The sequence below is a fragment of the Adiantum capillus-veneris genome, chromosome 8 (genome assembly GCF_014529385.1).
Source record: "Adiantum capillus-veneris isolate H3 chromosome 8, ASM1452938v2, whole genome shotgun sequence".
Lineage (NCBI taxonomy): Eukaryota > Viridiplantae > Streptophyta > Polypodiopsida > Polypodiales > Pteridaceae > Adiantum > Adiantum capillus-veneris.
In genome coordinates, this window is record NC_140938.1 from 141,049,022 (window position 1) to 141,069,068 (window position 20,047).

The 20,047-nt window shown below is 40.1% G+C and overlaps 1 protein-coding gene across 1 annotated transcript; it reads left to right on the forward strand.

The window, feature by feature from the left end:
* Window positions 1–11,845: 11,845 nt before the first annotated feature.
* On the forward strand, window positions 11,846–13,748 carry LOC147453071 (7-deoxyloganetin glucosyltransferase-like). The gene is made up of 2 exons (XM_086519082.1): window positions 11,846–12,499; window positions 12,648–13,748. Exons 1-2 carry the CDS (start codon window positions 11,983–11,985, stop codon window positions 13,607–13,609), a joined length of 1,479 nt encoding a protein of 492 aa, XP_086375208.1. The 5' UTR covers window positions 11,846–11,982; the 3' UTR covers window positions 13,610–13,748.
* The last annotated feature ends 6,299 nt before the right edge of the window (window positions 13,749–20,047 follow it).

Genomic DNA, 20,047 nt, shown 5'->3' on the forward strand with positions numbered 1-20,047 from the left:
TTATCTTTTTGCATCCATCTTTGTCTGCTTTAATTGTGATTGGTAGCATAATATTCAGTGCCTTTGCTTAGTATCAAGCATTAAATTCAATGTAATTTTTTGTCATCATCACTTGTCTAGGTTTAAAAATCAAACAGTTTGACCAAGCTAGGTGTTAGAGATCTTCTCTTAATACCATGGGGAATGCCTTCCTAATTATCAATGGTTACTTAGATTCTTAATCTGATTTAGGCAGCATTGTGTGAAATGTACTAGGGATTTCTAGTGGGCTTAGTCCCTATTTACCTTTAGCTTAAGTATTATAAAGGGAGTTTACTAATGTGATGAGTCTGGGGAGGGAAACAGTGTTATATGACCCCCCAAAGTTACAAAATTAAAATGTTGAAAACGAACAAACCAAAAATCAAAGTGCCACACTGTAAAATCTTAAGCTGGAAGAGAAACCTCAGCTTGATTTGGTACTCCACTCACATGTATCACCTATGGTACTAGAGCCCTAGAGGTTCCCAGTGTGGGCGCTTTTCCTTGAAAAGCAAAAAACCCAAGGCATACAAAATAAGCACACACATCAAAAGTAAATCAATGAGAAAAGACTTTTGGGGGGTCAAAGAAAAGGTAATCAGTCAGGCGATGATTTCATGAGAAATTATTTTTATCGTAGCTTAACTACAAGGTCTTCTAGGTATAGCCTCTAGTCAACCCTCAGACATGAAATACTTGGCTCTCGCGAATAAACAACTTAATTGACCAGAGAAAATTAAGAAGCTTACCCTTGGTATTAATAGTGGATCTTTAGTGCCTTTCAACCATTAAATTAGCGACTCCGAACTTGTTTAGTTTTTTACCTTCCCATCTGTTTATGTGTTTGATTATATTGCAATTTAATGTTTATTGCTGACAAATGGTTTAGAATTCTGCTACCAATCAATTTCTTTGCCTAAAACTGCATATGATTTTTAATTGTACATGAGAATGCAATTATTGTGCCAATGTTGTTTGATTTTGCAGTGACTGAAGAAGGCTAAGGACATTCATCTCAAATGCTCTTCCACCTCGACGAACGAGCTTCAACTCAATAGCTTTCGAGGATGGAATCTACATCAGGAAGGGGGGCATGTTAACCCTCACGCACATTTTTATCACCTACAACGGATGCTATATTTTATTTATTTGGTAGAGTCAGGTACCGGGCTTGTCGGTCCAATAGGAAAAGGGTAAGAGTGATCGCCGATGAGAGACGCACTCTAAGTGGAACATTCAAGGGATTAGTTGGCTAAGCATGGGCACCCAAGTGTGAATGGGGCGAGCTCATATAAAAGTCAACTAAACCTAAAATTCACTCATTCTCTCATTTGTGCAATTGAACAGTGCTCTTGCTCCATCTCCATCTTCTTCTTCTTCATCTTCTTGTGTGTGTGTGTGTATGTGTGTGTGTGTGTGTGTGTATGTGTGTGTGTGTGTGTGTGTGTGTGTGTGTGTGTGTGTGTGTGTGAGAGAGAGAGAGAGAGAGAGAGAGCATTGCGGTGGCACGAAGGCGGCGAGGTGGTTGAGCGCGGCGTAGTGGCGTCTCCCTCTTCTTCACGGCGAGGAATCCTCCATGACAGCAAGCGTAGAGCGGTGAGTGACACACCATCGCCATCTTTGAGCTTACTAGTTTAAGCTTGTTGTGTGCTTGGAGCCATTTGTGGCTCACACATAGTGTATCGGTAAGTTCTTTGCATTGACACATGCGACATACGTGCACAGACCCTCTAGGGGGGTGCACATAATTAGAATAGGGTTCTTATGCTGTTTTGATTGTGCTCAATAAAGGTTGGTGCCTCTTCCCATTGATGTGCCTCCTAGAGGTATTCCTTGTGTTTTCTACTGTGTACAAGAATGCAAAGTTGTATTTGTTGAGATTTTGAACTTTTGTCTAGTCACAGTTTGAATCGAGCATGAACATCAGCCCGAACAGGTGTTTCTTGTCCATTATCATTGCCTCTTGTTTCTTTTTAGCATCCATGTTGGTCTGCTTTAAGTGTGATTGGTAGCATAATATTCAACACATTTGGTTAGTATAAAATTTTAGATTCAATATAATTTTCTGTCATAATCTCTTGTCTAGGTTTAAGAATTAGTTTGACCCAGATAGAAATTAGAGATCTTCTCTTAATACCATGGGAAATGACTTCCTAATTGTCAATGCTTACTTTAGGTTCTTCCGATTTAAGAAGCATTGTGTGCAATGTACTAGTGCTTAATTTCTAGTGAGCTTAACCCCTCTTGACCTTTACTTTAACTATTATAAAGGGAGTTTACTATTGTGATGAGCTTGGGGATGGTAACAGTGTCAATATGACCCCCCAAAGTTACAAAATTAAAAGGCAATGAAAAACAAACAAAACAAAAAACAAAAGTGCCAACAATGTAAAATCTTAATTTGGTACTTCACTCACATGTATTTCCTATGGTACTAGAGCCCTAGAGGTTCTAGTGTGGGCACTTTTCCTTGGAAAGAAAAAAGCCCAAGGCATACAAAATAAGCACCCACCTCAAAAATTGAATCAATGTGAAAAAACTTTGGGGGGTCAAGCAAAGGGAATAATTCAGGTGATGATTTCATAAGCAATTCCTTTTATTGCAGCTTAACTAAAAGGTCTTCTAGGTATAGCCTCTAGTAAGCCCTTGGACATGAAATACTATTGCTAACAAAATGTTTAATATTCTATTACCAATCAATCTGTGTACCTATTCACTGCATATGATTTTTACTTGTATATGAGAATGCAATTACTGTGCCAATTTTGGTTAATTTTGCATTGTTTGAAGAAGGCTAAGGACATTCAATCTCAAATGCTCTTCCACCTCGACAAACGGGCTTCGTCTCAATAGCTTTCGAGAACGGAATCTACATTAGGAAGGGAGTCATGTTAACCCTCACGAACGCCTTATCATTTATTTGAGTCATGGACCGAGCTTGTCGGTCCAATAGGTGTGTAGGTGATCTCGTCAATGAGAGGCGCACCACTTATTCTATTTTTACATGGTCTTTATATGATTGACCACTATGGGCACCCATGTGTGAATGGATCAGACTCTTATGAAAGGTCCATTTTGACCTAAAATCCTCATTCTTTGAGGTGCATGCTAAGAAGTGCTATTGCTCTACCTCTTTCTTGTTCTCCTTTGTGTGCTCATGTGTGTGTGTGTGTGTGTGTGTGTGTGTGTGTGTGTGTGTGTGTGTGTGTTTGTGTGATCGAGCATTGCGGCAACATCGGTGGCAGTGAGGTGGTTGAGCGTGGCGACGGCAGCAGCTCCTTCTTCTTCGCGGCACACGATCCTTCACGATGGAAAGCATTGAGCAGTGAGTGACACACCATTGCCTCTTTGAGCTTTCTAGGACTGTCTAGTTGTGTGTCTGTAGCCATTCGTGGCTCACACATAGTGTTTGGTAAGTTCTTTGCCTTCGACACGTGCAGCAAAGCACACATTCACAATTTTCCAAAGAAGTACATTGGAAGCTAGCCATGTAGATTATTGAACACAAAACCCAAAAAAACTACTCCCTCATAGCATAAATCCAAAACCAAAACCTAATGCCAAGTAACTTGCTACAAGAAAATAACTGATATCCTTGAATCTGCAAGTTTCACTTCAGTAGCCCCTAGTATCAAATGGATAATAAGAAATTGCCCCAATAGTGGAGCAACATAATATCCACAACATACATTTCCTGTATCAATCAATTTCAAACATTCTTGTTTCATTTATGCTATTCCTGGATCCAACATAAAGCAACCACAATGCATACCCAAAAGTAACCATCCGTATTGAACTACATTTGAAGGTCCCTAGAATCTCTTGGATCAAATACCATTAAGAGAACATAGCATTGATGGGCCCCACAATATACTAGAGCATCACCTGAAGCATAGTGCAACACCCACATCCCATAAACTTTTGGCAACTTAAGCTCATTACCAACAAGCCTTAAAGAGCATTGACTCCCTTTTATTGGCAGTCAAACCATCACTAACATAAGCATCATTAGAAAAAATAGCGTCCAAATCCTACCATAATTGGCATACTATCCAAGGAAATGAAGAAACATGTGCACCTTTTGCGGTACCCATGGTGATTTAGTATCATCGCCCCCTCTAGCTTCATAGCCATCATGAAGAACCTTGGAACAATTTGGACCATTCATCGGAACTGTAGGAGTTACCTCCTCATGTAGCCCATGTATAAGAATAGAGGTAGAATCCCCATGGATAACCTATTCACAATCATCATGATCTAGACAATCTGCATACTCATCAATGTCATGCTCTTCTTACTCATCTACATCTATGTGACTTAACAACTCATCATTATAGTGCAAAGGTTCATCTGGAACCCCCTTTGAAGGGATACCCTCAAGAATATCCTGAGTCATCTATTCAACCTCCTGCACTTTTTTAGATATTGTGTAGTAATAGCTTTATTGATGCAATCATAAGTAGTATAGTTGTTTTCCTTCTTGGCTATAGTGTTGATAGATCCATTAGTATCATGTAGAGGCTCATCTTCTTGATGAACTCCTTGAGAACATCCATGCCAAGGTTAGTATCGTGTGAAACACTTGATGTACAGTCTACGTCTTCACTAGAACCATTATTGGAGGTAACTTCCATGAGAGCAATCTTTGAAAATAAATCATATATTTTTGTTTCAGCAATAAATTCATTGTTTACCTTTTCTAGGTTGCTCAAAATATGGTTCTCCGAGACTGAATTTGCTACTTCCAAAGCCTTTCCTTAGCTTACCTCTTGCAGAAATGTGTTCCCAAAATTTGTCATAGTTGAGGAACTGTATCTGATCCCCTTCACCTTTACTGAAGACAATCTTGCTTTGTTGAATAATTTGTTATATTTCCAAATCCATAATCCTTGAGCTTTTGTGAATAAATCTTTTTGCAAAATAGTCCCAATGTGCCGGATATGTTTCTGCCAGTTCTTGAACTAGATCTTTGAGCTCGAAGCTACAATCATCCAATATTCTGGAACCTTTTGGCTTTTTTATCTCCATTTCATAACAATGCAATAAAACCCTCTAGCTTATACCTTTGAAAAACACGATGTTGTTTCCATACATCACCAAGTGCCACCTCCACCGCATCATCAATTTGCGTTTTCATCTTCATGGGGCTTTCACTTCAAGAAAACATCCCTGAACCAATTGCATTATCTTTGAAAAATCTGGAATTGCTAGATTTTTTTCAAATCCCTTTGAAATATTCTATAAACTACACCAATTGTTTTGGCATCTCCATCTTCACTCCCATCTCGGCTCATTTCACGTCCGTTTCAACAAAATGTCAGAGGATATGTGTTCGAAATGTGAGCCGGGAAGATGTGGGGCCTCTGGCTATGAGCGGAGAGAGAGAGAGAGAGAGAGAGAGAGAGAGAGAGAGAGAGAGAGAGAGAGAGAGAGAGAGAGAGAGAGAGAGAGAGAGAGAGAGAGAGCAGTAGACACAATCAATGTAGATGAAGCTTAAACACTTGAATTTGACAGCTTGAACAAGATTTTGAAGCTTGATTACCCAAAACGGATTGTTAACATCACCACTACTTAAATAAAATGTTAATCGAGTAGTTTAAGCTCCTTACATCGGTTTAACCTGACTTAATTCAAGTGATAATAGAGAAAATAAAACTTCAATTATCTCGATGATGATAATGCTGTGGTGGATGATAATAATAGTGAGGATGACGATGCTTTCCCCCTTGCCTTAATTGGCCTTAAGAACTCTGCAAATTTCATTCCTACTTTCTTTGTTGTTCAATTCTCATCAAGAAGTCTTCAAACTTCCTCCTTTGTTTTCTTTCCACCACCTTCAAGAACTCTCTAAAACTTCTCTGATTGCCTTCCTTGGCTTGCCAAGCTTGCTTTGATGCTCTTCCTCTCCTTCTTCTTCCTTTGTTGCCTCAAGGTGGGGAGAGAGAGAGAGAGAGAGAGAGAGAGAGAGAGAGAGAGAGAGAGAGAGAGAGAGAGAGAGAGAGAGAGAGAGAGAGAGAGAGAGAGAGAGAGAGATTAAATGATGGAGCAAGAGGGCAAGGTATGGAAATTGATAAAGAAATATGACGAGATACGATTAATTATGGCATAAGTCAGATCAGGCTAATAACCTTGGGCTTAACAACAGGGAGAGAGATATTCTGATGGATTTTAAAGCTTTTGGGAGAGAGAGGTTTGAATGTATAAAGCTTATGGGAGCTCGGATATGATTGTCTTCTGGCTCAAGGGAGAGTGCTATGATGATTCTGGGAGCTTGGGATAGAGATCCCCCCTTTACTGAGAGTGCCCGTTCTCCCTTTTTTTGCATGCAGTACCAACTTCTAAATTCATCTCCTAGTTTTACTTCCCCTACCACTAGAGATATTTCTAGTGGAGGGTAGGCACTACCCCTTGTTGACGTGGCAAGAAATTTTTGAAGCAGTGCCAAATGTGGTGGAATCAAGACCAAATAGGGGTGCCAAGGGCTGCTAAGCAAATTTCCTATCTCTGATGGCATTACCCAAGCGCCACAGTGCTCCTCGTGAGCTCTTTCTCCCTCTTTTCCTGTTCTGATCGTTGTCACCCGCCATTACTCCCCCCCATTCACATTATATTCCAAGAAATACCCTTTTGTGGGCTAATGGGTGGCCGATTCACCCTTTGAATGGCCATTGGCTTTAAACTTGTGTGGTTATTGCCTCCTTGGGCGGCCATGGGTTGCCATAGTGGACGACCATCATTGGGCAACATATGAGAAAATATTACATGTGAAGGACTCAATAATAAGAGTTCAATTAGAGTTATACATAGAAAGTAAATTGTATTTCATAAGAGAGGAAACTTTGCATCCTACATCCTTGGACATCCTCCATTATTGAGCTCGAAAATGCATTTGCTATTGGGGACGGCCATCAGTTGCCATAGTGGGCGGCCATTGGTTGCCACCATACTTGGCATATATATTGACCAAGGGACTGCCTTGCATTTTCAACAGCCCATGACTCACAATACCATCGTGAACTTCATAACCCATATCAATATCTTGGATAGTGCCATTCGCCTTAAGATGCAAGTATAAATGATTGTATTTTGAGAGATGCTAGTTCAGAGCTTCTCGTCCGCCCTTGGTCTGCATAACCCACATTCAATGCTCCTCAAGCACGTTTGTGCTTTCTGAAGCACACCACATTTGACATAATTATCAATCAAACACTGCCAAACATGACATTCCTTTCCAAAATTCCTGACCAAATCATAAATCAATGCATTCCAAGTGATGACAATCGCGATGGAAGCCCTTCAAGAATTGTCTGAACTTTTGTAAAAGCTTCACACTTAGCATACATACCAATCCCTAACACTACCAAGCCATAACATTCAGCTTATATTTAGCATTGAACCTTGCTTATTCTCGAGCCTGGTCACTGCTCAATAAATGTATAAGCTTCAAAATAGACTTTATTTGCTTCCCTTTTCTCTTTTTCCCGTCATGGAAGCGGAGCCACATGCCAATGCAAGCTTCTCTCATTGATTTCACTAATTTTCATGTAGCTCTAAGACACTAAAAACCTATGTTAGCTACATCTGTACACGCAATGACCTGCTAAAATGGTCTTGCATGTGTTCCAAACTCAATTTAGTGTAGGGAATTCATTGATGTTATGAATGCATTTTGAATGGCACTTATGCATGTGCCTACCATATGTGTGTGTGTGTGTGTGTGTGTGTGTGTGTGTGTGTGTGTGTGTGTGTGTGTGAGAGAGAGAGAGAGAGAGAGAGAGAGAGAGAGAGAGAGAGAGAGAGAGAGAGAGAGAGAGAGAGAGAGAGAGAGAGAGAGAGAGAGAGAGAGAGAGAGATGTTATTCAAACCCTACATTGATTCTGTAACCCATACTCATGGTGCATATTACATGAAAATTCACTTGCAAGGCCTGTTGAATGAGACAAAGCAAGCACCAAAGTGTTCAGCAACTAAAGCTAAGCATGGAGCTCTCTTACCAGATGCATTGTTGTCTCTCTTGCCTAAAAACCTAATGGATAACAAGCACATAGAAATAAACTACAATTATCATTATGTGTAGAGTTTTGACCTTGAGAAGATGTGCGGGCACTAGTGCATGCACAATATCCAAGGGGGGAATCAACAAGTGAAGCCGCTTGAGAGTGTCATCTTGAGGCATGTCACTGTTGTGAAGTAGTCGAGTGATATGGCATGGAGGGAGAACCTTCTGAGGAGGTCACACAAAACTGTGAGGTTTTCACGAGCTGGTCTAGCCATTTAGAACCCAAAACCTTAAGGTCATTAGGACCTATGTGATAAAGTTATAGCACCTCAAGTGAATGGCTCAATGTGATCCTAATAATTATTTTTGGCTTTAGCTATTTATTTTATTTATATTTGTCAAATCTTGCGTAGGGCAATTTGCTAAGGTGAGTATATAAGCACACCTAGCCCCCATTGGAAAGGATACTAATTCATTACCCAGTTGGTTGGTTTAGCAGTCTCTCCAACTCTCTCTCTCCCTCCCTCCCTCCCTCCCTCCCTCTCTCTCTCTCTCTCTCTCTCTCTCTCTCTCTCTCTCTCTCTCTCTCTCTCTCTCTCTCTCTCTCTCTCGTTCTCTCGTGCTTGTTCTTTGCTTGTAGAATAGCAAGGTGCCAACAACCTACATTTCAAAACACTAGTGTTTTTCTAGGCAGGTTGCAGCATTTGACCCATCCATGTGTTCTAAAACACAATCAAACGAGGAGGTTAGGAGGACATTGGAAACCTTGCAAGTTGATTTTGGTGGCATTTTTCCCATGGCGTCTTGTATGTTGTGACTAGTGGCAATGAGCCAGCAGTTTTGGGCAACGTTCTCAATGGGCAAAATTTCAAAATGTTGGAGTTTGTGGATGCTCTTCCTAGGCTACGGTCTTGAAATGTTGGGAGCTTGCGTGAAATGAGGCATTGCTGGATGTGCATTTTGAGACGCCAATGGAGATTCGATAAGAGGCATGGACCCTCGGTGATGGTTCATCTTCAAGCATTTTGAGATGCAATGATAGAGTGGGCCTTAACACTAGTTTGGTAACCTACCAAGACATAATACTGTCCTTTCAGGGTTTTGGAAAAAAAATACAATACTCTTAGTATATGTGTGAATTTTCAAAAATCCTTACATGAGCTTCAAGCTTAGAACCCATTCCACTTTTCAAAAATAAGTAACATGCCTATCTCTTGATTTCTTGGTCATGACAAGCTTCCAAAGCCAAGGTAGTGCTGCATTTTACCAAAAATAGCATACTTTTACGATTACCCCCATGGTACACCATATATAAAATTGTTCACGCTACAAACCTATTTTCCCATGAACTTCAATGGGTTCCTAATCTTAGTATATGGCTACTAAGATAGCTACTTATATCCAAATTGGGTTTGTATGATTAGATATGGACCTAAGCTAGAAGTTGACAATTTTCATTGAATGTAATGACCAATATTGAACATTATAAATTTCTAATTAAAATGAGTGTGATGTTGGCAAAGTGAAATTTTCTTTCCAACTTTGTATTTTTAGCTCTTTGGGGTATTAAGTTCCCCAAAACTCATGAAAGAAGCCTTACACAATTATGAGAGTATATGCACAATAAAAAATACCTTTGTATAGCATGTACATATTCAAAAAGCTCATGAAAGTGTAGAATTTATCCCTAAATCTACATGGAATTTTTTTTATAATTAGGCAATAAATTTAAATATATATGCTTGTCATGCCTTATAAGCATTAGAAAACCTTTAGAATGGCAGAGACTAATTATGCAACACCCTAGAAGCCACTTAGAGGCATTCTAGGATGGTCTATAGCCAATTTTTTTAAATATGATAAAAAAAAGCAGCACATGTTTTTGGGATAATTTAGGTTGAAAAATCTTTGTCAAACACAATGCTAGAGCCAAAGTCAATAGCCCAAAAGAATTCCAAGTTTTTTTAAGCTCATAAGATATCTTTGTGGATACCAAACCAAATTAGTATCTCCTGCAATAATTCTAGGAAATTGCTTGGTTAACAGGGCATAAAAGTGTCATGTTACCAATCTAGTGTTTTAAGAGCATAGCTTTTGGGAGCATTTTACAATGCCCCTTCAATTGGACATGTTTTAAGGCCATGTCTTTGCGAGCATTCTGAGGCAAAGGAAAACAAGCTAGTGTTCCCACGAAGCCACCGCATCAACAAAAGCAAACCAATATCAACCAATGGCTATGGAAAGTGGATTGGCTAGCACCCATTTATAACAGCCTATGCACAGGTAATGTTCTCAAAGGAAACCATCAATTTGTTTTGCTCGATGTTTTGAAGCCAAATGCAAATGCATGAGCTTGCTAGATGACAAAGGCAAAGGCAAGCCTTAGGGGATGCACTATTCACAGTAACCCCCTGTATAACGTGCCTTCGTGGGGTAATAAAAATCTCTTTTTTAACATGTTTGAATGAATAAAAAGACCTCTTATTTTAAGTTTTTTTTTCAAAATTGAATATAATAACCCCTTATTATAATGTATCTCTGTTAAATCACCAAGAATTTTTGCATTTTAAAACCCCTCTTGCTAAATTACGTGGTACATTAACATGATTAGATAGTGCACCCCCTGAGATACAAGCTTGACAGGGATGGTTGTACCCTAGTGCTCAGTTAGCTGCCTCAATACCCACAAGGTCCGAGATTCGATGTTATAAATGTGAGACGATGCTTTGTTTGGTTCGAGAACGCAAAGCCAAAGGCAAAAGTAGGAACTCAGAAGAGGGCAAAGGCAAATGTAAGTTGGATAGCGATAACAATGATAAAAATTTGGCAGAGGAGATCGGCATGGCACACGTTGTGGCGACCACAGTGGCCACGACATCAGATTTCTAGTCAGTTGGTGGTTCCGCAACTAGCTTCAGCCAAAGAGAGACTTGTGAGCAGTAGAGAGGGGCAAAAGAAGGTCCCTACAAATAATTTGGATCCATGTATTGGAGTTTAAGTTATCTGTGTTTGAGCCTATGTGACGTATAAAAACACTATGGATGCATGCACCAATCCATTGTTGTTAGCCGGATTATGGAGAAGATGTGTTCCAAAGTTCATCGTTTATGAATATTTGGGTTTGATGTGTTACAGTTCATGAATGGGGATTCTTGGACATAGTATGGTCTACAGTTCAACTCAAAATGTTCACAATTTGTTGGCAATGAAAATCAAGCATACATGTGAAGTGGCTTTTGTGGTGCACATATGCACCTCGTACGATGTGGTGCTGCTAACATGCCCACCATGCCCATGTACAAAATCGATCCTCTAGTTCATCGCCGCTCTCAAAACTTCATCTACTTGGATCATCCTTTCTACAGTGATTGCCTGGCATTTGGGTGCAATCTTGCAACTCATTTGACACACGTTTTTGGATTTCTTCGGATTGACTTCCTGCCATCTCCAATTGGAGGTACATATGCGTATCCTCAACACTAAATACCACGGGGTATTGAATGAACTCTAGGTGGTGGGATTGACGTTGCTGAAGTGAAGCACGATTCTTGCTAAGCACGAACACCATCCGATTTGTCCAAGTTTACTTTTTCATGTGGGCACATGTTAGAGTAGTGGGTTGCTAAACGAGAGGTCTAGGGTGTTCAGAACTAGGGCGTCGCCGGGGGGGGGGGGGGGGGGGGGACCGTGGATCAACCCGGTGAATTTTTTTCATCCACTACTTACCCTCAAGATCCACTCAAACCGCTGTGTGCCATCGATCCCACCATCTTGGGGTCATTGAGACCCCGTGGTATATAGTGTCATGGTGTAACGCCCGGCATCAACCGTTGGTAGACGTGAATATGGGGTAGGGTTCTGTCCGGACGTCGTCTGTGTCGACAAAATAAGGAGCTTGGGAATTCGAGCAGAGTCGATGATACCCATGATCAGCGTACATAACAGAAACCGATCGCACTCGTATGGAAGAAGAAGAAGAAGGCGAAGTTATGGGGAGGCCTCATGTGCTGGTGTTTCCATTTCCAGCGCAGGGCCATATCAATCCTCTCATACAGCTTTCGCAGCACCTCGCCAGCTCTCATGGCTTCCTCATCACCTTCGTCAACACAGAGCACAACCATGACCGCATCCTGAGCAGCAACAGCTCCTCCCCCCTTCCCTACCCTAACATCACCATGGTCGGCCTCCCTGATGGCCTGCCCTTGGATGACCACACCCGAACGGCAGACCTCAAGAAGCTCATGCAGTCCATGGAGGTGCACATGCTGCCCCTCTTGGAGCAGCTCATTCTCGACATCAATCAAGGTGACCGCCCAATTACCTGCATCATCGTTGATGCCTTCTGCCACTGGATGCATGCGATCGCCGAGAGGACAGGCATCACCTCAGTCATTGGCCTCTTCCCCTCCAGCGCTGCCCAATTCTCGCTGATGTATTATATCCCTTTACTTCTTTCAACTGGTCAAGTGAAGCCAGATGGTATTCTCTGATAACCCTAAAATAGACTTCAGTCATGTTTGGTCTATAATACTGATTGGTTTGAAGTACATAAGGGTGTTTTTTTCGCGAGCTTGATTAGCCAAAATCAAGCGTAACGACATAGGTTTGTTTCGCAAAATGTGTGCAGGCTCGATACCAGAGTCGAAGGAAATAATAACATCCATTCCAGGGCTCCCTGACATATCAGTGACCAATCTCACTTGGAATCTTGGGAATGCAGAAGCCAATGAATATATATTCAACCATCTGAGAACCAATGCTAAACATGTGAACAAATTTGATGCCATTCTCTTTAATTCCTACGACGATCTTGAGCATGAAGCGATAAATGCTCTTTTGGAGGATAATGTGAGAGTGAAGCCAATTGGTCCATTGGTGCTGCTTGAGAGCTATATAGAGGAATGTAATATTGCTCAAAGTAACTTATGGGAAGAAGAGAGAGAATGCTTAACATGGTTAGATGATAAGCCACAGTCCTCTGTGGTCTACATTGCCTTTGGAAGTATAGCGATATTCAGCATCGAAGAGCTCCATGAGCTAGCACTTGGTTTAGAGGCAAGTGAGCAAGCATTTCTTTGGGTGTTACGCCCGGACCTGATGAATGGGATGCCTGCAAATCTTCCTGAAGGATTTATTGAGAGGACAAAGCATCGTTCCTTTTTTACATCATGGGCACCTCAACCTTTGGTGTTATCACATCCTTCTATAGGGGCTTTTGTTACTCACTGTGGTTGGAACTCAACCATGGAGGGTATCTCTATGGGAGTACCCATGCTCACTTGGCCTTACTATGGAGATCAAAGAGAAAATTGTCAATTCATACTAGAAGAGTGGAAAAATGGCTTGCCATTGCAAACAATTGGTAAGCCTGCCGATCGAAAAGAGGTGGAAAAGGCAATTAGGTTTCTTATGAGTGATGATGGAGTACTTATCAAAGAAAGGGCAGCTAATCTGAAGGAGAAGGCAATCTATGCCATAAACAAAGATGGGGGAGCATCTTTCAAAAATCTGCAAGAGGTTGTAAAACATATAAAGAGCAGCTCATCCCATCCTACATCCAACATCATAATAAGTATGAGCAACACCTAAAGCGACATATGAGAAAAATTGGAATCTATCAAAAAATGTCCTACTGACCTCACATGTCTCACACATGTATATTGTAAGAAGATTATTGGTCCTTGAGGATTTGCATTACCTATTACCGTAAAAGTTGGAATATTGGTCTCCACAACATTTGCATGATAATTGGTTTCAATTAACTCTTGGTATGAAAGTAGCTTCTCGTGATGATGTGTTGGTTCAAAGAACACTTTTATAAAGTATGAAACATCATCATTACGGAAAGTAAGAAACTCTCCAAAATTTTGTTCAAAACTAGCTATCCAAACATTATTTGCATTGAATTAACCTATAGCATGTAAGTTCTAGGGAGTCCACAATGTAAAAATTGCATATAGCACATACGAACAAGAGATATTTGAATAATCTTTTGCCTCCATATTTTCAAATATTATATATACCCTTTATGTATACATTTTTGTAAAAAAACTAGCCCTTGTGTATGAAAATTTTCACTTTCTCAGATTTAAAGACCCTTTATGTAAGTACATTCTTTCTATAAATGTACCTTATTATAAATTCCTTATTTTGTTTACACGTGCTATCGTACATATTTTCTAGTATGACACTCCGGGATGTAGGTATTGTGGTAATTATTTTGATGGAGAAATTATCAATATGCTCCTAAAATTTGGAGAATTCTCAAAATATCCTTGTATCAATTTTGACTGGATTGCTCTAAATTTTGTATAGGTTAGTCTTCTTGACAATAGAGATCTATCTTTAAGTGTCTTCTATATAAAAATGTTCACCGATGAGCTCACAAATAACCATTTGTGTTTACTGATAATAAGCCATATCAGCTTGAAAGCCCACAATGCCGGCTATCCAAAATCCTAGTTCTATTATCTTTGGTGAGGGAGAACTAGTCTTCCTATGAAAAGTTACAAAAAAGAAAGTGTTTAGAGATGTTTGCAAGAATAACAAGGGGTATTTTGAAAATTTTAAGAGCATTTTGGGAACTTTTGGCAATATGTGAGGGGTATATTTGGAGTTTTTAAAATTTGAGGGATATTTTGGAAACTTTTTGGTCACATTTTCTTTTCTCATGCAATATTGTAGAGTAATTATCCAAAAACTAAATTTTCTCCATAGCATTTGGCAACACCTCATTTGTTAGTATTGTTAATTGGGTAAATCGTGAGCATTTTTCAAAATTGAATGATATGAATTTGGAAATAGCAACGGTTCAAATGAATCAATATTTTACTGGAACGTCTCTCTCTCTCTCTCTCTCTCTCTCTCTCTCTCTCACACACACACACACACACACACACACACACACAAATATCTTTGTCCCTCTCCCTCTATGTCGGCGGGTGAAGAAAATGAGGAGGCTATGATAGATTAAGGAAGTGGAGGGAAGAAAAGCACTCCAAGGGTAAGGTGCATGGGAGTTGAATTTATTTTAAGATGAGCCTTTAGGGGACATTACTAACAAGGTCGTCACTAACATGTAGATGATGACACTACCTGCTATTAGAGTTAGAGAGAGAGAGAGAGAGAGAGAGAGAGAACTCTTGACTCCTTTGAACGACATCGCAAATGTGAGAGAGAGAAAGATCGGCAAAGCCTTTTTTACGCAAGTTATTTTTATTACAAAGCCTAAAAAAATACTCTGAAAAGGTTTAAAAGAAAGCTTAAAAAATGTGTACAAGACTTGATAGGCACCACGTCTATATCACTACCTACAAGAGGGCAGTGCCAACAAGTTGGCAATCATTCAACAGTTTATTTTTGGTTAATATTCTCTAAATAATAGCTTGAAAAAGTCAATTGTCCGATTGAGACAAAACCAACAGCTTATAATATATTTGACAACATTCAAATATCACTTATGAAGGCAATTTTTATCTCTATCCTTTGATCTAGTGCTTATTAAAATATACTGCAAGTATGTACCAAAAGGATAAATATGCTCAGAAATTTCCTAGGCAACAACACCAAGAAATGTTGTTTTTTTCCAAATTTTATAATTTTGACTGGATATTACAAAACCAAGCCTGACTCAATAAAAATTTGCACAATTTTTTTTACCAATAAGCAACACATGACACTAGGTTGATAACTCTCAATACGAGTTCTGGAAAAACTTTCATTAGGAAGGGAATGGGGTATAAGAGGGCCTCTTTATTTGGCAGTTCAAGGAAATGCTTAAAGCTTAAGTCAAGTTTGACCAAGCTTAAAAGAGAGGGCAAAAAGGCCTATGCTGAGATTTTTAAAAACACCATTTGTATATTTTGTATTTTGAAAATAGGCTACCTTAACACAAAAGAGAGGTGGGTAATGAATTTTAAAATGTCTTTCTCCATCTCTGTCCTCTCTCTCTAACATATAAAACACTCTCTCTCACTTAAGTTCTCATTAAAAGAAGCACTTTTCAGCCCCCCTGCCCAAAAAGCAGCTTTTGCATATTCTCTCTCTGCATTCTCTCTCTAAAACGTGAGCCAACTCTTTCTCTTTCCCCCCCTTTTCTCTCTTGTCACTTCCACCTCCCAATCATGAAGAGGAAATTCTATGCTGTCTATATCTGACAGAAAGTGTAGATCCTCTAAGGCTGCAGATCTACTCTCTCTCCCTCTCTCTCTCTCTCTCTCTCTCTCTCTCTCTCTCTCTCTCAGGCTCTCTCTCCTCCCATTCTAGCTTCAGGTGAGAGCAATGGAGAACTCCATTACCTCTGTGTGTAGCTGCATTTCTCTCTCTAAATCCATCATGATCAATATTTTGAATTCAAAAGAGATTGAGCTACACTCCCTCTCTTTCTTTCCTCCACAACATAATCCTTCTCTACTATCTCTGAGTACCTTCCACTTTTTTCCTCCATAGCCAGATTTTGCTGCTTGCAGCAGTCACCATTACACATTCTCTCACTATTTTTCTTGATTAGCTAACAAACATGTCATTCAATCTTCCTCCACTGCAAGCCATTACTAACAGGCCAAAATGATATCGATTAAACGCTGATTTGGAGCAGGAGTATGCTACTTTGCGACTTGGCACATCGAATCCCAATGCTATAGATCAGCTACGAAGCATTGGGTGCAAGGCAATCAACTTTTGGGTTGATGGCCACATTTATCCAGGTGATCCAACGACTAATGCACCACTACCCTTTCGTAATGTCACTGAGATTTTGTGTTTTATTGGAGATGGAAGAGGCAGAATGTTTGGCTACGCTAGAGATTGTATTCAGCTTTTGTCAATGAAAGGGAAGCAAGTAAACATCTCTTGGCTGCCTATTCATCACTACAAGAGAAGTCTACGAAAGATCTACAGCAAGTTAGAGAGGAAGCCAACAAGAAGATGAAGCAACTAAATGATGAGATGGCGAATCTCAATGAAAAAGTACAGTAACAAAAAAAAGAGCAGGAGCGTCGACTAGACAATTATGTTCAACTACAACACACTTCATGCAATATGCATCGGCGAATCGATCATCTCACACACATTCCCTCGGCTACCACATCCGTAAGCGCAAGAGACAAGCGATATCCTTGCTATCCTCAAGTGGTGGAGCTCGAAAGAAACGTGTCCGTCAAACTTGGTAAGAATACTGATGCAAGATTCTGATTTCCTATATGTTCTCTAGGTTTGTGTAATGGTAATTCAATATGCCGAAACTTGGCTCGAATGATGATGGGAATTGATCCCACTGCTCAAACAACCAGACATGCTCTGCTGTAGCATATCATCAAGCCAAAGGAGTTGGTTGAGATACTAGATGATCCATCCAATGCTGCCACTGCTAATGTTTTGCAGCAAAAGTATTTCAGTGAGCTAAAGGACATTGTGTCGCCTCAAGAGATGATGGAGGTGTGTGACAGCGCACGAATAAGTTTCAAGGCCTATGAAGCTTTGTATAAAAGTGTCACACTCGGTTATCAGACAAAATGTTTGTTTTGTTTTTGCCAACACCTTACAGTGTCCATGTTGCAAAAAAGTGCGCCAATAATGATGTTGCAAGCTTGTCGGGTGGATTTCAGTATGTGAAGGATGACATGCCATTATATGACAACAAAGTTTTCCGCTACAACGAGTTCAACAATGTGTATGTTGACTTGTTGAAGCTCCAAGAGTCAATGATAAGATTTTATGGGTTGACACAAGAAGAGTGTGATGGGAAAGTGATATTTGTTATGAAACTTGATGAGTGCCAAGTTGTTAAAGGTCAACGGCTCGAAAGGGTAAGTATTACGTTGATGAGCAGGGCCTTGGTGGGTGTTGATGTGGAGCTAAATGTCAATGAGAAGGGAAACACTTGTTTAGGTGTTCAGCCAGAGAAAAATATTTGGTGGCTGGCAGCTTTTCATCTCCCACATGAGACACATGAGACTCTCAAATGGTATTTCAATCACACAGCAATCGTTGATGTCATTCGACAACAGCAAGAAGGACAAAGATTGCATGTTTCAAGTCTAGGAATGTTCCAAGTTGAGTGGCATTTGGCAGGAGACTTGAAAATACTCAAGTGTATCTTAGGGGCAAGCAAGGTGCAACGACCCTCTTTCCATGTATTTATTGCTGCCATAGTAAAGTATTAATGGGAACTGATGGCAAGGGGGAAAAGGCCAGCAAGTTGAAAGGTGGTAAGGGTAAGGGAGGCAAAGTTACAGTCAACTCTGCAAAAGGTGCACCCACTACACAAGCAGTGGGTAAAGCACTACAACAATGGTTTCAAGGTATCCTCAGTTGTGACCAGCAAGTACCTCCTAATCGAAACATGGATGATCCAAATTGGGATCCTATTCTTTCAATACCACTTATAAATGTGAATGTGTGCACCCTTCATGCCCGTCTACGAATTCTTGACAAGTTGCTTATGCTCCATATTAATTACGCTTGGAATATGGAGCCTGCAGAAAGAAGAGAAGAGTGTATACGAGAACGACTAGAATCTATTCTATCGAGTGTTGGTCTACATGGGGGTGAAGTTGAGCTATCAAAAGACAAGAAGGCGTCTGGAAGTACACAAGATCGCCCTAATAAAGTTTGTATGGGTGGTAGTAAAGCTGGACATTTGCTTTCAAACTATTCAGACTTCAAAAGTCCCAATGAGTTTCAGTTGTGGAAAAAGGTGTGTGACATTACCACCTACAAAGGTAATGAAGCAGCCCTAGGAATTAAGCGTGCTCGTGTGTGGCAGTCTACTGATGAGATTTTTTGTCTTCTCAAAAAGGCAAAGCTAACCGATGATGAGATATCCACCCTAAAGTTTGTATTCATCAATAGTTTTATAGCACACATAACACATTACATGGTGTGTTGCACATTTGATATTTTCAATCAAAATACATCTGTATGCGAAACTAAAGTTTGCTTTTTTTCAGCACATTCGTTTTGCACATAGTGCTTTTTTCCTCGACACTTTTGGTTCATTAGGCATTTGGAGCAAAGGGATGGAGCGCTCACACTATCAAGCAAAAGTAGTGTATTTTAAAAATACATGACATGGAGGTGGAAGAAAAAAGAGCAATGCCCTTCACGAGATGTTCAATTGGTTCTACAAAGTTTTAGTAGGGGGAGAGAGAAAAAAGACAAGAGAACAAAGAAGTTTAAAATGTAGAATAAAAAAAGTGGTTAGCTTGAGGCGACCACAATCATATCATGCTTCGAGTGCAAAAGATCGATTCTGACGCTGGTTGGAGCAAAGCGGCGTGATGGCAGGCGTTGGGTGGAAATTTAATTTCCTTTTGACACTAACCATTTCTTTTATAAACATAAACATGCATTGTCATGCAAAGTGATTTGTAAAGGCGACAATTATTAGTCCCATGGTTCAAGTTTTATCTATTTTAGAGTTTTTTTAAATTTTTACTGATGTTATTAAGTTTTTAAAATCTATATAAGTCAAAACTCATAACTCAAAGTTCATTTCTTGTTTGCACATTTTAGAAGATCCTCTCAAGCCCAAACGTACATGCACTCATATCTTGCACAACATGGACGATACACAAGAGCACACCACCACGCACAAAGATGACACCACTCCCACTGACAACACTACAAATCAGCAACCAGCACCTCGTACAGAATCCACCGCTTCAAATCCACAGCCTCAACCACAAGAACTAGCTCCTAACACCCAACCACTCCCCCAACCTTCAACTACAAAGGATCAAAACACCATGCGATAGATATTTGGTGATCTCCAATCACTACAGCATGAAAATCGCATATCTCTACTCGAACTCGAAGCATTTGCAGCTCATGATAGACCAACACAGGAAACAGGACATGGCGCTCATGCAACGACAACAACTGAAGATCAAGCAACGGCAGAACAACTGGAGATCAAGCAAGGCAACACCTGAAGCTCAAGTAGTCGCAACTACACCACAGAAATTCCCTCCGTGAATCAAACAAAGGGTGATCAAGGTAATACCTGGTGATCCTGTTTCAATAGCA